At 38.9% G+C, this 18,495-nt stretch overlaps 2 protein-coding genes across 3 annotated transcripts in view; both read left to right on the forward strand.

Annotated features, from left to right (window-relative positions):
* LOC306840488 (uncharacterized protein) overlaps positions 1-17,308 on the forward strand; it is a 54,649-nt gene extending 37,341 nt beyond the window's left edge. Inside the window, exons 4-17 of the mRNA XM_079369819.1 lie at positions 9,185-9,280; positions 9,833-9,916; positions 10,226-10,324; positions 10,646-10,699; positions 10,968-11,027; positions 11,338-11,442; positions 11,789-11,842; positions 13,269-13,331; positions 13,457-13,561; positions 13,956-14,009; positions 14,312-14,386; positions 16,014-16,067; positions 16,513-16,566; positions 16,903-17,308. Of these exons, the coding sequence (XP_079225945.1) occupies positions 9,185-9,280; positions 9,833-9,916; positions 10,226-10,324; positions 10,646-10,699; positions 10,968-11,027; positions 11,338-11,442; positions 11,789-11,842; positions 13,269-13,331; positions 13,457-13,561; positions 13,956-14,009; positions 14,312-14,386; positions 16,014-16,067; positions 16,513-16,566; positions 16,903-16,918 (973 nt within the window). The 3' untranslated portion in view covers positions 16,919-17,308. The remainder of the gene's footprint in view (positions 1-9,184; positions 9,281-9,832; positions 9,917-10,225; positions 10,325-10,645; positions 10,700-10,967; positions 11,028-11,337; positions 11,443-11,788; positions 11,843-13,268; positions 13,332-13,456; positions 13,562-13,955; positions 14,010-14,311; positions 14,387-16,013; positions 16,068-16,512; positions 16,567-16,902) is intronic.
* Positions 17,309-17,843: 535 nt separating this feature from the next.
* The window catches only part of brf1a (BRF1 general transcription factor IIIB subunit a), an 81,610-nt gene continuing 80,958 nt past the window's right edge, over positions 17,844-18,495 (forward strand). For both annotated transcript variants that reach the window (XR_013781332.1, XM_079369778.1), the window contains exon 1: positions 17,844-18,140. The gene's annotated coding sequence lies outside the window, so the exon portion shown is untranslated. The remainder of the gene's footprint in view (positions 18,141-18,495) is intronic.

Below are 18,495 nucleotides of genomic sequence, written 5' to 3' on the forward strand. Positions count from 1 at the left end.
TAAAGACACAAGAAACATGAAGATGTATAAATACAAGAAAACATTACAAACAGTGTTAATAACACCTGCTGCTTTGTTCTATCTGTTATCACTTTCATCATTGTCAAGTTTAATCACACAGTGTTTGTTACTTGATGCAGGAAGGAGAGGAACGACGACTTCAGGGCAGATGATCAGACCTGGGCACCATACAGGCGTCTGTAAGTCAAATCTGTCATTCAGAGGTTCTTTATCCCTTCATTCATTCATTCATTCTCTCTCTCTCTCTTTTGTGACTTGATTTCGCTGAAACTAAAAAAGAAAAAAAACCTAAGCCACAGTAAAGACCGGGATATTTGTAACTGACACGTCGTCCTTCGGCTGCTCCAAGTTTTAAATCAAACATCTGCGGACTTGTTCAAGATGCAATTATTTACCACCACCAATAAAGCCACTGTTTACATGCACTTTGATTACTAACTTGTTGAAACGAACAAAAGAAAGGTTCAATTATTTGCCTCTAAACGGCGGTCAAAAACTGTGTGCTTCTCCCCGGTAAGCAGCACACCTGAGGAACAATTACCTCTTCTTCTACTTATCCCCTTTCCACATTACTGCTGTCCAATATGAAACCTACTGTGGCAATCGGGAAATGACCTGAACACACAGTACTAAATGGCTCTAACACTCTCTCACACACACACACACACACACACACACACACACACACACAAACTTAGGGGTGACAGCCAATGCTTTGATTCTGACACTGATTCCTGTCAGAGTAACAATTCATCTAAACGAGACATTAATTTTAGGTAATATTTTATCAACATTCAAATGTCTCTGGATTTGTTACATATTTTTGCACGCACACAGAAACATTATCATACACACACAGGAAGAGTTAAATGTAAAGTGGGCGGCTGTGGCTCAGTGGGTAGAGTGGTCGACTCTCTATCGAAAGGTCGAGGGTTCAATCCCCAGCTCCTGTGAGCAACACGTCCAGTGTGTCCTTGGGCAAGACACAAAACCCCCCATCCAACCAGCTCAGGGGCACGATTCTGCCTCAACACTGATAAATGAACTGTATGGATATACAAGAATAAATATCTTTGTGATATGAGGATGCAGCGTGACCTTACAAAAGAATGCACGAGAGAAACGGGTACCAACTGGAATTAACTCATTCCTAAACCTTCTGTTTTGATTTAATAATACAAAACTGTGACTCTTTGACCCTGCTTATGTATAACAAGTAAAAGTTCAATAAAATCTGACTTCACATTTAAAAAAAAAAAAGATGAAACAAGCTCCATGGTTGTTTCAATCAGTGTGTCTCTGGTTGCAGGAATCAAATGTGGCGAAGTCTGCAAAATCTTCAAATCCAAGTACAACGTTTTTTGTCTCGCCTCTCATCTCATCAGTGAGTAAAATGTATTTCCAACATATACAGTCTGTATTCTTTCAGATGAAGCTATAAACATCTAAAATGTATTTTTCTTCAGCAAAAGTAAATTGATTTTTGTTGTCATGTCTCTATTGTTCATGATGGAATATATGATTATATAGTTGAGGTCTATTGTGCACAACAATTTAATCTCTCTCTCTCTCTCTCTCTCTCGCTCTCTCTCTCTCTCTCTCTCTCTCTCTCTCTCTCTCTCTCGCTCTCCTCTCTCTCTCTCTCTCTCTCTCTCTCTCTCTCTCTCTCTCTCTCTCTCTCTCTCTCTCTCTCTCCAACAAACTTAGGGGTGACAGCCAACGCTGTGATTCAGACAGTGATTCCTGTCAGAGTAACAATTCATCTAAACAAGACATTAATTTCAGGTAATATTTTATCAACATTCAAATGTCTCTGGATTTGGTACATTTTTTTGCACGCACACAGAAACATTATCATGCACACACAGTAAGAGTTAAAGGGATACTTCATCCATTTGCATTAAGCTTTGTATCATTAGAAACAGCCTTTGTATGAAAGTTGTCTTTACATGACGCAAAAATCGTCATATTGTGTCATGTAAAGAAAACTTTCAGGCAAAGAAAATCATATTTTTCTTGTCTCAGGGCAAAATGAGAGCTGGATTCACAACCATTACACACTACTACCATGTTTTAAATGATACAAAGCTTCATGCAAATGGCTGAGGTATCCCTGTAAATATAAAATTCCTGGTTGATATTAAATCAGGAAATTTGCTGCTGGGAGATTGTTTTAGGGACAATTTGTTGTTGTAGGGACTACTTGCCATAAACCTTAACTGTACATGCTGTATGGTGACATTGGTGCTACATAGAGCCAGATGGCAAACGGCACTGTAAGAGTGAAGGTGAAACCTCACAGGGACATAAATATTGAAACAGCAGTATGAATAGGACTTGTGCTAAGCGGCTGGTAGAAAGTCAACAAGTTCCCCTTTTAAGAAAACATCTTGCTGGGCTTCAGTGTTAAAGTCACGTTTGACTGAATCATCAATGAATCCTGACAGTCATGTGCAGACACACACACACACACACACACACACACACACACACACGCCCAACACCTCCTCTCTACTTTGATCCTTTGACTCATTGATGGAATAAAGAAACAACACAGAGTTTAATGTGTTGATCAGTGTCTGCTCTGCTCTTCATATTTCATCACACACATTTTAAAGCTGAATTTTCTTCATGGAAAGTGACATGTTGATTTATTAATGAACAACAACACAAAGTATTAATAACCTGTTTCTTATTTTTTACACTTTGATCATATAAAAAGAAACATTTGATTTTGTTTATTTTGATACAGTATAATCATACAGTGCTTATTACTCCATACAGTTCCAAAGATAAAGCGCTTGAGGAAAATGATGGTGATGACGATGATGATGATGACGACGACGACTTATAAGGCTAAAGATGGATGTGGAGGAAGAAGAGGAGGAGACCAAATCAGTGATCTAAAAACTCTGAACTTTGCGTCTGAACTGTCTGTAAACCATGTTGAGTTTAATGATCTGAAGCTCTTTTTGTAACAGCTTGATTTAATTTTTGATGGATTAAAAACAAATCCAAATGATCAGATTTGTTAGTCACATAAGATGATGAAAACAAAACAAAAAAACAGATCCACAAAAAGAAATGTGCATAAGACAACAGAAATGTCTAATTTTCTGTTCATAAAGGAGAAGTTTGAACACCCCCTCTCCATTAATATGTTGTTAATAGTTAAACACAATCCTTATTTCATGTAATTTAAACTTTAAAAAATATATACATTTAAAAGAAATGTTTCTGAAATATTATAATTTCATTTATCAGCCGTTGACACATTTCAACATTTCTTCATTTATGTTCTTCGATTAATGTTGTAATGTTGTAATTCATTTAATTTAGTGTTTTTCCCATTACCTATTTACTTCTCATCATAACTGCCAATATATTTACATATATACTGTACACTTTCATTCCTTTTAGAGATATTTACATCCTTACATATATACATATACATACCTGTATTCCTTTAAGCAAACAGAACTAAATGAACAGCCGTTATGATCTCCATCATCACGCAGCAGATTTTAATCACTTCTGCCTCCTTGAACTTTCTGAAAATCATATTTTTTTGTACATTTTGCTCTTTTTTTAAACTACGCTTTGCTTCAGCTCCACATTTAAACTGTTACAAAGTTTTACACCAAGAATAGAAACAGAAAAACTTCAGATTGTTGTGTGTGTGTACAGAATTTATAGATTCATTCGTCTCCTCATATCGTCACCCCCCTCTCTATCAGAGAATAGTTTTGGGATATTTGATGGTCGTATTGATTCCAGCGTTATGAACTAAAAGTATGGCTTGTTTCTGAAATATGGAGAGTGAGTGCAGTGAACTTTTATATATGTTGCCCTGAACCTCCACACAGTAACTAAAACACATTAAAACAAGTGTACGATATGAAGAAATTTGTGATTGAGAAGATGTTTTGTTTAAGTCACGAATGAAATGCTTGTTGACAGTTTCCAGCTGATTCTGTGATCTGTCGACACTCCAAGAAGTGTGGATTCAAAAACTCTTCATCGTTTGTAAGTGTATTTTTACGTTTTCTTTATAATTATCAAATAGAAGGATTTTTGTTTGTTTATTTATTCCTTTTTTAATTAATTGTGGCCATTTCTGTAGTATAATAATAATACATTTTATTTGTAAGCGCTTTTACAAGAGCTCAAAGGCACTTTACATGTGAAAATCACAATGTACTGTTAAAAACAGCAAACAAACTGTATAAGACAGAAAAACAGAAAAAAAAGAAGGGAAAGAAAAAGTTATGTATTAAAAGCTAATTTAAAAAGGTGAGTTTTAAGCATGGTCTTAAAAGTTGGGAGGTGTGTGCAGGAACGGATGGGTATGGGGAGTGAGTTCCAGAGGGAGGGGGCAGCGATGGAGAAGGCTCTGTCTCCCCAGGTTTGGTGCTTGGTCCATGTAGGTGGGGAGAGGATGTTTCCTTCAGATGAGCGGAGGTCACGGGAGGGGGTGTGGTGATGAAGCAGGTCAGTGAGGTAAGGTGGGGCCAGGTTATTTAGTGCTTTGTGTGTGAGGAGGATGATTTTGAACTGTATGCGGTGAGTGATGGGGAGCCAGTGCAGGTCACGGAGGACGGGGGTGATGTGGTCTCTGGAGCGGGTGTGGGTGAGCAGGCGTGCGGCTGAGTTCTGGATGTATTGCAGTTTATTGAGGAGTTTGGATGGTAAACCATGGAGGATGCTGTTGCAGTAATCTAATCTGGATGTGATAAATGCATGGATGAGGGTTTCTGCAGCAGGTAAGGTGAGTGAGGGGCGGAGGCGGGCAATGTTCTTGAGGTGGAAGAAGGCCGTCCTGGTGATGTGTTTGATGTGGAGGTCGAACCTTAAGTTATTGTCGAAGATGATTCCCAGGTTGCGGGTGTGCGGTGAGGGGGATAGAGTGCAGTTATCAAAGATGAGGGAGAAGTTGTGACTGGCTTTGGTGCGGGATGTGGGGTCAATGATGATTATGTCTGATTTGTCGCTGTTGACTTGAAGATAGTTTGCTTGCATCTATGATTTAATTTCGGTGAGGCAGTTGCTGAGTGTGGAGATGTATAGTATTAACCTCTAATCATTGTTGTAGATCCTGAACAATAAATATTGATGTCATCTGCAAATTAGACCATCTTCAGTTTATTAGAGACTTTACATATAATGCATGTTGATGTATAAAATAAACAGGACCCAACACTGACCCCTGGAGGACGCCACAAGCAATGTCCAAACATGATGATGACAACTTCCTGCCAGTTAAGTGCCTTGACCTGTTTTTGTCTAAGCAGAGTTAAATTGTTATGCATTCTAATATGTTGTCCACCATAGTTGACAAATAATCTAACACTTCGTAATTTAATATTTGTTATATTTAACTCAAAATTAAGAATTTAAACTTTACAGGCCTAACTGATCCTGACGGCAGCTACAATAGCCATTAAAAGTCTTAATGAGGAGGAGTGGGCTATTTAGATTATACCCAAGACGTTTTATGTCAAGTTCGGCACCTGATTATTTTCCGAGTTTCCGAGTTGTTCAGACTTCAGCAGGTGTTTATGTTTATTTTACAACTCAGAAACTCGTTTCTCCGATGAGTCAGACACAACATGAATGCATCACTATTTTATAGCTTCAGGACATTCAGTCTGCAGGGACCCCAGCAGAGGGCGCTCATGGTACACAAAGTACCACTTGTACATTATAAAACTGGATTCACACAATCAAAGTCAGCCAGTGAAATAAGGAGACTCATTAACACTGCTCCACTAACATCATTAGTGCAGAGCTTCAAAGCACAGTAACTCATTATCTGGAAGAAGACTTCTGAAAGGACCAGAGTCAATAATGTTACTGAAATCAGAGCTATTAAAGAAAACACTTTATATAAGAGGCTGGCAGACATGTTTAAGGGGGTGGGTTTAAATAGGAACACGTATTATGTGTCGGGGGGGGGGGCTTGGTTTAGGGTCGCTGAATTGCTTTCGTTTTCAAGCTGTGTCGCAGTTTGTTTGTCTCCATGTAAAGGTAATGTTTTTACATGTTTTTACATGTTTTAAATAGTTTAAAGAAAGTAATTGTAACTCTGGTTTATTTAATTGTGTCATTCTGTTTGTAAAGTGTTTCAGAACATGTATAGAAGACGTGTTTTCTTTATTTATATCCGTGTTTTTACCACTGCTGGAGTTGAAGGGATTCATCCTGTGAGTCCTGAGAGATACGGAGGGTAAACCAACACTTTTAGACAAAACTGAGAAATTAATCTGAGTTTGAGTTCTCTCATATGGGTAAAGAATTCTTCATAAGTGTTATTTCAGGACTAAGAAGTTGGTTTAATGGTGTTTTACTTTTTCATATCTTCAGCAGCTCGGCTATAAGGAGACACGGCAGCAGCCATTTTAAGAGTTGATTAATACTGAAGGACAGTTTGACGTGTTAGTCGACATTATTTAAGCCTACACTTTAGTTTGAATAACTTTTTTAGGTTAGAAAAAAGGTTTATTTTGGGGCTTGTTTAGCCTTCATCTTAAGACAGCAATGGATCAGGAGTCAGAAAAAGAAAGCATGGATCAAATATCTTCTGTCTGTTCTGTACTGATTCTCTGCTCAGTCTGCTGTGAGCTTCATGACTAGAATCTGCAGCATTCACTGACCCTGACGGTGCAGACAGACTATTAAAGAAAAGCTTTAACAGAAACACAACTTTTAGTTTTTAATGTTGTTCTGAAATAATAACACAGTCAGATCAATGAGCTGAGAAAGTCCTTCTCTGAGAGCTCTGACCTCCATTAGAGGAGTGACTGAAGTGCAGAGTTTCCTTCTGTTGTGATTGAGCTGTTTATGTGTTTGTGTCAGTTCAGGAAGAAATGGAGAGTCCGTTTGCAGCCGGAGTCCCACTGAGACCATCCTTTGTAACTCCGAATCCTTTGCCAACCAGAGTCCCACAGAGACCAGACTCTGTAACTCCGAAACCTTTGCCAACCGGAGTCCCACTGAGACCATACTCTGTAACTCCGAATCCTTTGCCAACCAGAGTCCCACAGAGACCAGACTCTGTAACTCCGAATCCTTTGGCAAATGTAGTCCCACTGAGACCATACTCTGTAACTCCGAATCCTTTGGCAACCAGAGTCCCACAGAGACCAGACTCTGTAACTCCGAATCATTTGGCAACCGGAGTCCCACAGAGACCAGACTCTGAAGTAGGACAGAGGAACTCCAGAGTACAACACTGGCTTGATTTGTAAGTGAACATCCTGTTATTTAGATTTTTAACATCCTCTGAGTAAAACAATTCTGCTGTTAGTCTTTGACCTGAAGAGAAAACAGCATACTAAAAAGCTCATCTGGTTTAATCCTGTTCTCTGTGCTGAGCATATTCACATATTTGTTTTTCTGTTGTTGTATCCTCACATGCACAGCCAATAAAAACAAACCTCCTTTCCAGGATAATAAAATAACAATAACAGAGTCAAGAGAAAAGAGCAGGCTACTTTTTAAAGAGGAGACATCCATTCACAGCGAGCACAATCAACTATAAATATATGTTCATGCAATTCCATTGATGGACAGCTACTTTTTAAATGGACTCTTCTGGTTGTATGATTCGAGCTTTAAGGGCCAGAAAAAAAGAGTCCTGGATGAGGAAACTTTTCACTTTGTGGTCGTACATGTTGTTTTTGGAATCAATAATAACAGAAAGATGTCAGATTCATCTGGTCGTACATCATTTTAAAATGTTTCTGAATTTTATTTTGATTCGAGCTTTTTGTTGGTGAAGTTGCATCATAACTGTTTATTGTTACAATCTCACCTTGACCCCCTCCAGACTGAAGACAGATGAAGCTACAGCTGAGGATGATAATGAGTCAGGATACGCATGTGATAATCTGTGAGTGAACTCTGCTTTCATCTTATTCTGACTGACAGTTTTAAATATGTATATATTTTGTTGAGTCTTAATCATAATGGTTAAAACTGACATCGAGGGCTTTCACACAGACCTGAGTATCCTGTTTAATTATTATTATCATTTGAGGACAGCAGATAGATTTAGAAATCAGAGGGAGAGAGAGGGAGGAGTGACATGAGGAAAGAAGTAACAGGTCAGATTTGAACCTGGTAGTTTATCAGCTAAACAAACGTGACTTTGTCAACGAGAGCGTCTTACCTCGGGGGCGACAAAGAAATGTAAGAATTTAGTCTGTAATTATTGTCTTTAAATAATAAATAAAAACTGGAAGTTGAGATGGGAGAAAGAAATACTGACCTCTTCAAGTCTGTGATGATCCGGCTGCAGGACGCCGGTTTACAAACACCTGCAGTTACCAGGATGAGGCTCCGAACCGGGATAGTCAAGTCCATGTGAACACACTTGTTGTAATTTGTTTCTTTTTTAATTGCAATATACATCGTCATTTTTCAAAACAATGCTAACAAATCATTTCAATGTCTATCAATCAAAATGTCATTGAAACAATTATACATGTATATATTTTATTACTTAAGTCTTTAAACACACAGTTTGTAGCCTCCGCCTGCAGGGGGCTCTGAATCAAAACAATGACATAAAATGATGTAAAGGCCGGCGGGGAATCATGGGAGTGATTCTCTCTGCTACTCCAGCCCTGATGAAAACACAGTCAGACTTACCTGTATACATACAGAAGCTTTCAGTAGCAGCTCCCTCTTCCTTATGCAGTGGTCGTATCTGGGTTGACAGTTGATATATTATGTCCATTACAGAAGCTGCCACGGCGAGACGTCCCCCTACAATTCGGACATTAACTATTTCTCTGGTTTTGATAAATGTTCATGGAGAAAGACAAAAACATGTTCAGTTAATTTTGAATTATTTAAATATTTTGTTAAGAAAAATCTGATTTCAAATCTCTCACCCTGCTACTTTCATAACATGATGATTAACAACACAAACATTCTCTCTGGATTTTTTTCTGTTGAAGATATGGACTTCCTTTTGAATGATTTATTCAGTTTTGTTCTCATTTGTCCAGAAAACAGTCAGGTTGATTAGTTTTGAAGTCCATGTAAGAATCAGGAAAATCAAGCTGCCCTATGCAGATGTCTTATTTGAAGTCTTTATTTGTTGTTGTGGTTTGATATCTAACTATCTAATCTTTCTCTTTTTTTCCTGCATTCTCAGTGATGAAGCCCAATCATCATGTCCATCCCTCCGCAGTGATCGGTCAAATGGAAAATTTATTGATTTCAAAAAATTAAAAGATGCATACCCACTCCTGTAAGTGTTTTTAACAATGAATCAAAGAGACTTAAAATCTCTTAAATTCTGACGTGTGGGTGTAAAAAATACCAGGATGGTCGTTAATGTAGCAGGATGGCCCGCCCAGGTGGGAGAGACTGCACACTGCATGTTTTGAAGGTGCACAGACGCAGCCCACACTTTCAGAAATGACTGATCTATAGTGAAATACTCAGGAGTGAGGAATGAGTGCAGCCTGTATGATCTATAAACTGTCACTGTGCCGGCCCTTAAGGCACCCCGGCCCACCTGGAATTCTCCTGGTTCTCCCAATTAGCCACTCTGGGCCTTCGCATGGTTGATGTAAAGCGAACACCATGCTCCTGTTTAAAAGATGTTGAAGTGATGTTGAGTTTTCAGGTCAAATGTTTGAGTGAAACATCAGCCCAACACCTCCTCTCTACTTTGATCCTTTGACTCATTGATGGAATAAAGAAACAACACAGAGTTTAATGTGTTGATCAGTGTCTGCTCTGCTCTTCATATTTCAACTGTGATCAAGAAGCATCATCAGTGTGTCTCTGGTTGCAGGTATCAAATATGGCAACTTCTGTGGGAAAAAAAGGAACTTCTAATCACAGAAGAACGTCTTTTGTCTCCCCTCTCATCTCACCTGTGAGTAAAATGTATTTCCAACATATACAGTCTGTATTCTTTCAGATGAATCTATGAACATCATTTAAATGTTTTTTTCTTCAGTAAAGGTAAATAGATTTTAGTTTTCTCATATATATAAAATGATTGTTCCTGCTGGTCCAGAAATATCCCATATAAAAAACTCAGGTTTGATTTCCATATGAGAAGCTGGTTAATCATTCAGAGTGAACGAGATCAAGTCTGACTGGACTCATCTGGAAGTTTTTCATCTGTTCTTGTGATCTGATATCTAACTATATAATCGTTCTCTTCTTCCAACACTATCAGGAATGACAACCAACCATTAGGTCCATCTGATTCATCCCTCCGCAGTGATCGGTCAAAAGGAAAAGATGATTTCAAAGACGAAAAAATCTACTTAATGAAGTGAGTGTTTCCAATGATGAATCTTGACAGTCGTGCGTGCGCACACACACAGAGTGTGTTTTGCTGCATGTTTAAAAAACAAATCCAATCTCATGTTGAGTCGATCATGTTCGCACACTGACTCTGAAAAAAGTGATGTTGAGTTTTCAGGTCAAATGTTTGAGTGAAACATCAGCCCAACACCTCCTCTCTACTTTGATCCTTTGACTCATTGATGGAATAAAGAAACAACACAGAGTTTAATGTGTTGATCAGTGTCTGCTCTGCTCTTCATATTTCATCTGTGATCAAGAAGAAACATCAGTGTGTCTCTGGTTGCAGGAATATATGCTGTCTGCTGCTCCTGTGGACTCTTTTGGCCTTCACACCTTATCTGTGAGTAAAATGTATTTACAACACACACAGTCTGTATTCTGTCAGATGAAGCTATGAACATCATTTGATCAACAGGGGAAACTCTCCTGACTCGTGTCTTGTTTTCAGGAGTGGGTGGAGCCAGAGGTTTTTATTTGTCTTTTTTTAAGGACTGAAAGAATCACAAAGTCATCCTGATGACTCGATGACTTCTTTCTGTCTCACACTGTGAATTTACAGAATGAAGAGAAGAATGAACACATCTGAGTCAGTGTGTCTCTGGTTGCAGGTATCAAATATGGCAAAGTCTGCTGCTACTGTGGACGTTTTCTGCATTCTCACCTTTCCAGTGAGTAAAATGTATTTCCAACATATACAGTCTGTATTCTGTCAGATGAAGCTATGAACATCATTTAAATGTTTTTTCTTCAGTAAAGGTAAATAGATTTGAGTTTTCTCATATATATAAAATGATTGTTCCTGCTGGTCCAGAAATATCTCATATAAAAAACTCAGGTTTGATTTCCATATGAGAAGCTGGTTAATCATTCAGAGTGAACGAGATCAAGTCTGACTGGACTCATCTGGAAGTTTTTCATCTGTTGTTGTTATCTGATATCTAACTATCTAATCTTTATCTATTTTTCCAACATTCTCAGGGATGATGACTCAATCTTACGTCGATCTCTTCCATCCATCCGCAGTGATCGGTCAAATGGACAAATTATTGATTTCAGACAATTAAAAGAAAGCCACCCAGTCCTGTAAGTTTTTCCAACAATGAATTCTGACAGTCATGCACACACACACACACACACACACACACACACACACACACACACACACACACACACACACACACACACACACACACACACACACACACACACACACACACACACACACACAAAAGATGTTGAAGTGATGTTGAGTTTTCAGGTCAAATGTTTGAGTGAAACATCAGCCCAACACCTCCTCTCTACTTTGATCCTTTGACTCATTGATGGAATAAAGAAACAACACAGAGTTTAATGTGTTGATCAGTGTCTGCTCTGCTCTTCATATTTCATCTGTGATCAAGAAGCATCATCAGTGTGTCTCTGGTTGCAGGAATACATGCTGTCTGCTGCTCCTGTGGACTCTTTTGACCTTCACACCTTATCTGTGAGTAAAATGTATTTCCAACACACACAGTCTGTATTCTTTCAGATGAAGCTATGAACATCATTTAAATTAGATGGTCAGCCTTCCACCTGCAGGCAGATTCATCCTCACCAGAGATGAGTCCAATGAGGATGGTGTCGTCTGTGAACTTGAGGAGCTTGACAGACTAGTGACTGGCGGTGCAGTTTGCAGGGAGAAGAGCAGAGGAGATAGAACAAAACCTCAAGGGGAGCCAGTGCTGATGGTCCTGCTGTCCGACACATTCTTCCCCAGCTTCACCTACTGACTCCTGTCAGACAGGAAATCTGTGATCCACCTGCAGGTGGAGTCAGGCACATTCAGCTGAGAGAGCTTGTCCTGGAGCAGGCCCGGGATTACTGTGCTGAAAGCAGAGCTGGAATCCACAAACAGGATCCTGATGTAGTTTCCTGTTTCGTCCAGATGCTTGAGGATGGAGTGGAGGGCCAGGTTGGCAGCGTTGTCAACGGACCTTTTGGCTCTGTCAGCAAACTGTAGGGGTTCCAGGCAGGGTGCTGGTGATGTCTTTGAGGTCTGAAAGACCTCATCACCACAGAGGTCAGGGAGATGGAACTGAAGACATTTCCAACCGCTCAGTGAAAACGCAGCGTTTCCACCGAGCGATCCAGCTCGGTTCGGTGTGCATTTTGCAGCGTTTCCATCGACTAATCCCAGGAAAGATTCCAAAATAACCGATCCGTACCACCCGTCTTTTTGGTGACCCTTCCGTTGGGGTGCCAAGAATGTTGAGCAGACCCGAAAAGGTGGAGCTAAACACTGCAGTGTGTTGATTGGTCGAAAGAATCGTCACTTCTCATTTGACATCTCAACTCAACTCAACTTTATTTATAAAGCACTTTAAACAGCCGTAGCTGGGACAAAGTGCTGTACATACATGAAGTGCTGTACATACATGAAGTGCTGTACATACATCGGCAAACACAACCCTGCCGTGTTTAAACCATTGACTGTAACTCACAGCTCATTGTTTACGTCTGTATTTCTCCTCGCGGCACACAGCTTTCTCTGAAACAAAGCTTGATTGAGTTTTTGTATTACAGAGTCACATGTCAATGTCTTCTTCGTTGGTTTTGTTTGGGTCGCGTTTTTCTCCTTTGTTGAATTTATTAGTTAGCGGCTAGCAATTAGCTGCTATCATGTGATGCTATTTACATAGCTGACGCGGGTATTGACATCCGGCTTACACGCCGCCTACCAAATAGATGTAAGTTTTCAAGTCAAATGTTTGAGTGAAACATCAGCCCAACACCTCCTCTCTACTTTGATCCTTTGACTCATTGATGGAATAAAGAAACAACACAGTGTTTAATGTGTTGATCAGTGTCTGCTCTGCTCTTCATATTTCATCTGTGATCAAGAAGCATCATCAGTGTGTCTCTGGTTGCAGGTATCAAATATGGCAAAGTTTGGTGCTACTGTTGTTGTTTTTGGCCTTCATCTCACCTGATCTGTGAGTAAAATATATCTCCAACATATACAGAGATCAAGTCTGACTGGACTCATCTGGAAGTTTTTCATCTGTTCTTGTGATCTGATATCTAACTATCTAATCTTTTTTTTTTTTTGAATATTCAGTGATGACGACCGATCATCAAATCCATCTGATCCATCCCTCCGCAGAGATCAATCAGTAGAGAAAATATTTAGTCTCAAAGAAATACAACGCTTGGACAAAGTTGGGTAAGTTTTTCTAACAATGAATCTAGAAAAGTCATGCGCACACACACACACACACACACACACACACACACACACACACACACACACACACACACACACACACACACACACACACACACACACAGAGTGTGTTTTGCTGCATGTTTAAAAAACAAATCCAATCTCATGTTGAGTCGATCATGTTCGCACACTGACTCTGAAAAAAGTGATGTTGAGTTTTCAAGTCAAATGTTTGAGTGAAACATCAGCCCAACACCTCCTCTCTACTTTGATCCTTTGACTCATTGATGGAATAAAGAAACAACACAGAGTTTAATGTGTTGATCAGTGTCTGCTCTGCTCTTCATATTTCATCTGTGATCAAGAAGAATCATCAGTGTGTCTCTGGTTGCAGTGCTCAGGTGTTCCTGCTCTTCATATGGACTTTTTTGGTCTTCTCATCTCATCAGTGAGTAAAATGTATTTCCAACATATACAGTCTGTATTCTGTCAGATGAATCTATGAACATCATTTAAATGTTTTTTTCTTCAGTAAAGGTAAATAGATTTTAGTTTTCTCATATATATAAAATGATTGTTCCTGCTGGTCCAGAAATATCCCATATAAAAAAACTCAGGTTTGATTTCCATATGAGAAGCTGGTTAATCATTCAGAGTGAACGAGATCAAGTCTGACTGGACTCATCTGGAAGTTTTTCATCTGTTCTTGTGATCTGATATCTAACTATCTAATCTTTCTCTATTTTTCAGGTTTCTCAGTGATGACAACCGATCATCAGATCGAATTATTCATTTAAAAAAATCTGGAAAAAGGAACTCATTCCTGTAAGTGTTTTCATCAATGAATCCTGACAGTCGTGTGCACTGGAAGTGATGCTGATCATTCTGCAGCTCTTTGATCAACAGGGGAAACTCTCCTGACTCTTGTCTTGTTTTCAGGAGTGGGTGGAGCCAGAGGTTTTTATTTGTCTTTTTTTAAGGACTGAAAGAATCACAAAGTCATCCTGACAGCTCGATGACTTCTTTCTGTCTCACACTGTGAATGTGAAGTGATGTTGAGTTTTCAGGTCAAATGTTTGAGTGAAACATCAGCCCAACACCTCCTCTCTACTTTGATCCTTTGACTCATTGATGGAATAAAGAAACAACACAGAGTTTAATGTGCTGATCAACTCGGACAAGACTGAAGTTATCATGATTGGACCTAAGAACTTCAGAGAGGCTTTTCTCTGATGATATAACGGCCCTTAGTGATATCAGCGTGGCCTCTAGTACCACTGTTAAGAATTTAGGAGTTCTCTTTGATCAGGATATGTCCTTTAACTCCCACGTTAAACACATTTCAAGGACAGATTATTTTCACCTTCGTAATATCTCTAAGATCAGTTAGATCCTGTCACAAAACTAGTTCATGCATTTGTTACCTCCAGATTGGATTACTGTAATTCTCTTTTATCAGGGTGTTCTGGTAAATCTCTAAAGACCCTTCAGCTCGTCCAAAACGCTGCAGCTCGTGTTCTGACTAGAACTAGGAAAAGGGACCACATGACTCCTGTATTGGCTTCTCTCCATTGGCTCCCTATAAAATCTAGAATAGAATTTAAAATCCTTCTTCTCACCTACAAAGCTCTAAACGGTCAGACACCATCTTATCTTAAAGAGTTAATTGTACCGTACTTTCCATCGAGAACATTACGTTCCCAGCATGCAGGCCTGCTCGTGGTGCCTATAGTCTCTAAAAGTACTATGGGAGGTAGAGCCTTTAGTTATCAGGCACCGCTCCTTTGGAATCGTCTACCAGTCGGGGTCCGGGAGGCAGACACACTAGGTACTTTTAAGAATAGACTTCAAACTTTTCTTTTTGATAAATCTTATAGTTAGGGCTGGCTTAGGACCAGCTCATAGTTATGCTGCTATAGGCCTAGACTACCGGGGGAACTGGCACCTTGAACCTTATCTCTCTCTCCCTCTCTCTCTCCCAGCTTTCATATCTTATTACTGCTTGTCATCTTTATATTCTAACCTCTCCTTTTTCTAGGAGCTCCTGAGCTCTCTTAGGTTCCTTGGGACAGTTGACGAGGATGGCCTGCCCAAACAACCAACCCCCCCCCCATTCTATCCTATCCTTCTTTCTGCATCTTGTCCCATCTCCCCCATCCCATTTTCAAGCCCAGCTCAGTTTAGCAGATGGCTGTTCCGTCATGATCCGGGTCTGCTGAAGATTTCTGCCTGTTAAAAGGAAGTTTTTTCTTGCCACTCTATGACGGATTAAGTTGGGCTCTTGTATTATAGCAATAAGTAAAGTCCTCTACCTGCTTTTTGTAAAGTGTCTCGAGATAATGCCTGTTATGAATTGAATTTTGAATTAAGATTTATTGATTGATGATTTATCAGTGTCTGCTCTGCTCTTAATATTTCATTTATGATAACATCAGTGTGTCTCTGGTTGCAGGAATATATGCTGGCTGCTGTTCCTGTGGACTCTTTTGGCTTTCTCACCTTATCTGTGAGTAAAGTGTATTTTGAACATGTACAGTCTGTATTCTTTCAGATGAAGCTATGAACATCATTTAATCAACAGGGGAAACTCTCCTGACTCGTGTCTGGTTTTCAGGAGTGGGTGGAGACAGAGGTTTTTATTTGTCTTTTTTTAAGGACTGAAAGAATCACAAAGTCATCCTGATGACAAAGAGCTTCAAGATGAAACAAGCTCCATGGTTGATGTAAAGCAAACACCATGCTCCTGTTTAAAAGATGTTGAAGTGATGTTGAGTTTTCAGGTCAAATGTTTGAGTGAAACATCAGCCCAACACCTCCTCTCTACTTTGATCCTTTGACTCATTGATGGAATAAAGAAACAACACAGAGTTTAATGTGTTGATCAGTGTCTGTTCTGCTCTTCATATTTCATCTGTGATCAAGAAGCTTCATCAGTGTGTCTCTGGTTGCAGGACTATATGTTGTCTGCTGCTTCTGTGGACTTATTTGGCCTCCCCACCTGACCAGTAAGTAAAATGTATTTCCAACATATACAGTCTGTATTCTTTCAGATGAAGCTATGAACATCATTTAAATGTTTTTTTTTCTTCAGCAGAAGTTAAATAGATTTTTGTTTTTATGTTTCTATTGTTCATGAATGAATATATATTTCACAACACATATTTATAAATTATGAAATGTTGTATATAGACATTTTAAAGCCGGATCCTTTATTGAAAATTACATGTTAATTTATTAATGAACATTTTGTTCAATGACACAAAATATTAATACCTGTTTCTTATTGTTTAATTAAGTATTTTGATGAAGTATAATCATTCAGTGCTGATTACTCCATGCAGGATGAAGAAAGACTGAGGAGAAGTAAGAGGAAATTAATGATCTAAAACTCTGAACGCTTTGCATTTGGACTGTGGGCTGACTGTCTGCTTGTAAACCATGTTGAGTATAATGATCTGTAGATCTTTTTGTTACAGCTTGATTTGGCTTCTTATGGATACAAACGAATACAAATGATCAGATTTGTTACATAGGATGATGAAGTCAACTCAGTCTTAAAAACGACTGTTGTTTTTTTATTATCTTACTTTCATCTGTGTATTCATTCTTTAATTTTCTCTGCTGGCATTTTTTCTCTTTGATTGATTTTAAGTTCACCCATTTTAAATGCAAAATTACTTTGCACCTTCCTGTATTTTAGTAACTTGTTAATCCACATTAAAGTGTCATTAAAACTCTATAATCACACCTCTGTGTTTAAGTGTTTTCTTTGTCAAGGTCCATACATTTAAAAAATACAGGAGTTGTTTTACTGAGTTTGAGACATTGTGCCGATTAAACAATGTGGAAATACTTTGTAAACAAAAGAAATGAGAGGTACAGGTAGGGCTAGTAGAATAAATTACCTGGAAATGGTACTAAAGTTTTTCAGTAATTTTAATTTAGTGTAAAGTTGGATTTCACAAAAGTTGGATAAATACTAAGTAGAACAAATATATTACATATAAACCAGAGGAAAGACACGTTTTATAAATACTTATTTAATTATAATGTCTTTTTTTTAGTTTGTCTAAACTGTCCTTTTAAAAGCAGCGAGTATGAACTCTCCCATTGGCTGAACGAGAGGGGGTTCAGCTTCCGGTGTTCTCCGTTTAAATGTCTACAGTTTTCATTAAGAAACCATGTTAAATCGAGACGACAGTACACAAATAAACCTTAAATTACAACTCTTCTTAGAGTTTCTATAAATGAAGCCATCGTACAAAGATGGTTTAAACCGAAGTAGACGTTGACAGCTCTCCACCCCTCCAAACAGAGTTGGTCTCGTCCGTGTCTGCCCAGCATCAAACGCACATGTCGCTGTGTGTTGTGCTGAGGATTGCAGAGATATTACAGCATTTAGGCAAACCTTTGTGCACTGTCACGCTGTTGTGTGCTCGACGCAATGCGATAAGATTCTCAGTCAATTATAAAAAAAGAAAATTCCTTTAAAATCAGTGTTCTTATCGGAAACACTTCAGTGTAAAGAAGCTGACACGCTAGCCGGCGTGACTGCTGTTTGACTTCACCTGGACTGAAGGTATGTATGTCATGTCATTATGTGCTTTTTCTAACTACTAATGTATTACGTGGTAAATCATGAATATGTCGGGGAGGAAAGGGTTTGTTGGAGTCAGTTTTGCCGGTTAGCACAGACACTGTTAGCTTTCTGTCTGTCAGTTAACATGTGAGAGGTGCACGCGCTCCGACTGTTGGAACTAACGGCTCAATAAAATTCAACGATAAACAAAATTAAAACATCCATGTGGGGGGAAATGCAAAGAGAGACATATCATAGCTGTGTCAAACGTTATCCCTTTTTTAAAAATGACTCGTGTTATGGTTTGGTAATTTAAAAAACGCTGAGCTAGCCGCCTGGTGCTGAGCAATGCCAC

This window comes from Symphodus melops (assembly GCF_947650265.1).
Source record: "Symphodus melops genome assembly, chromosome: 19".
NCBI classification, from domain to species: Eukaryota; Metazoa; Chordata; class Actinopteri; order Labriformes; family Labridae; genus Symphodus; species Symphodus melops.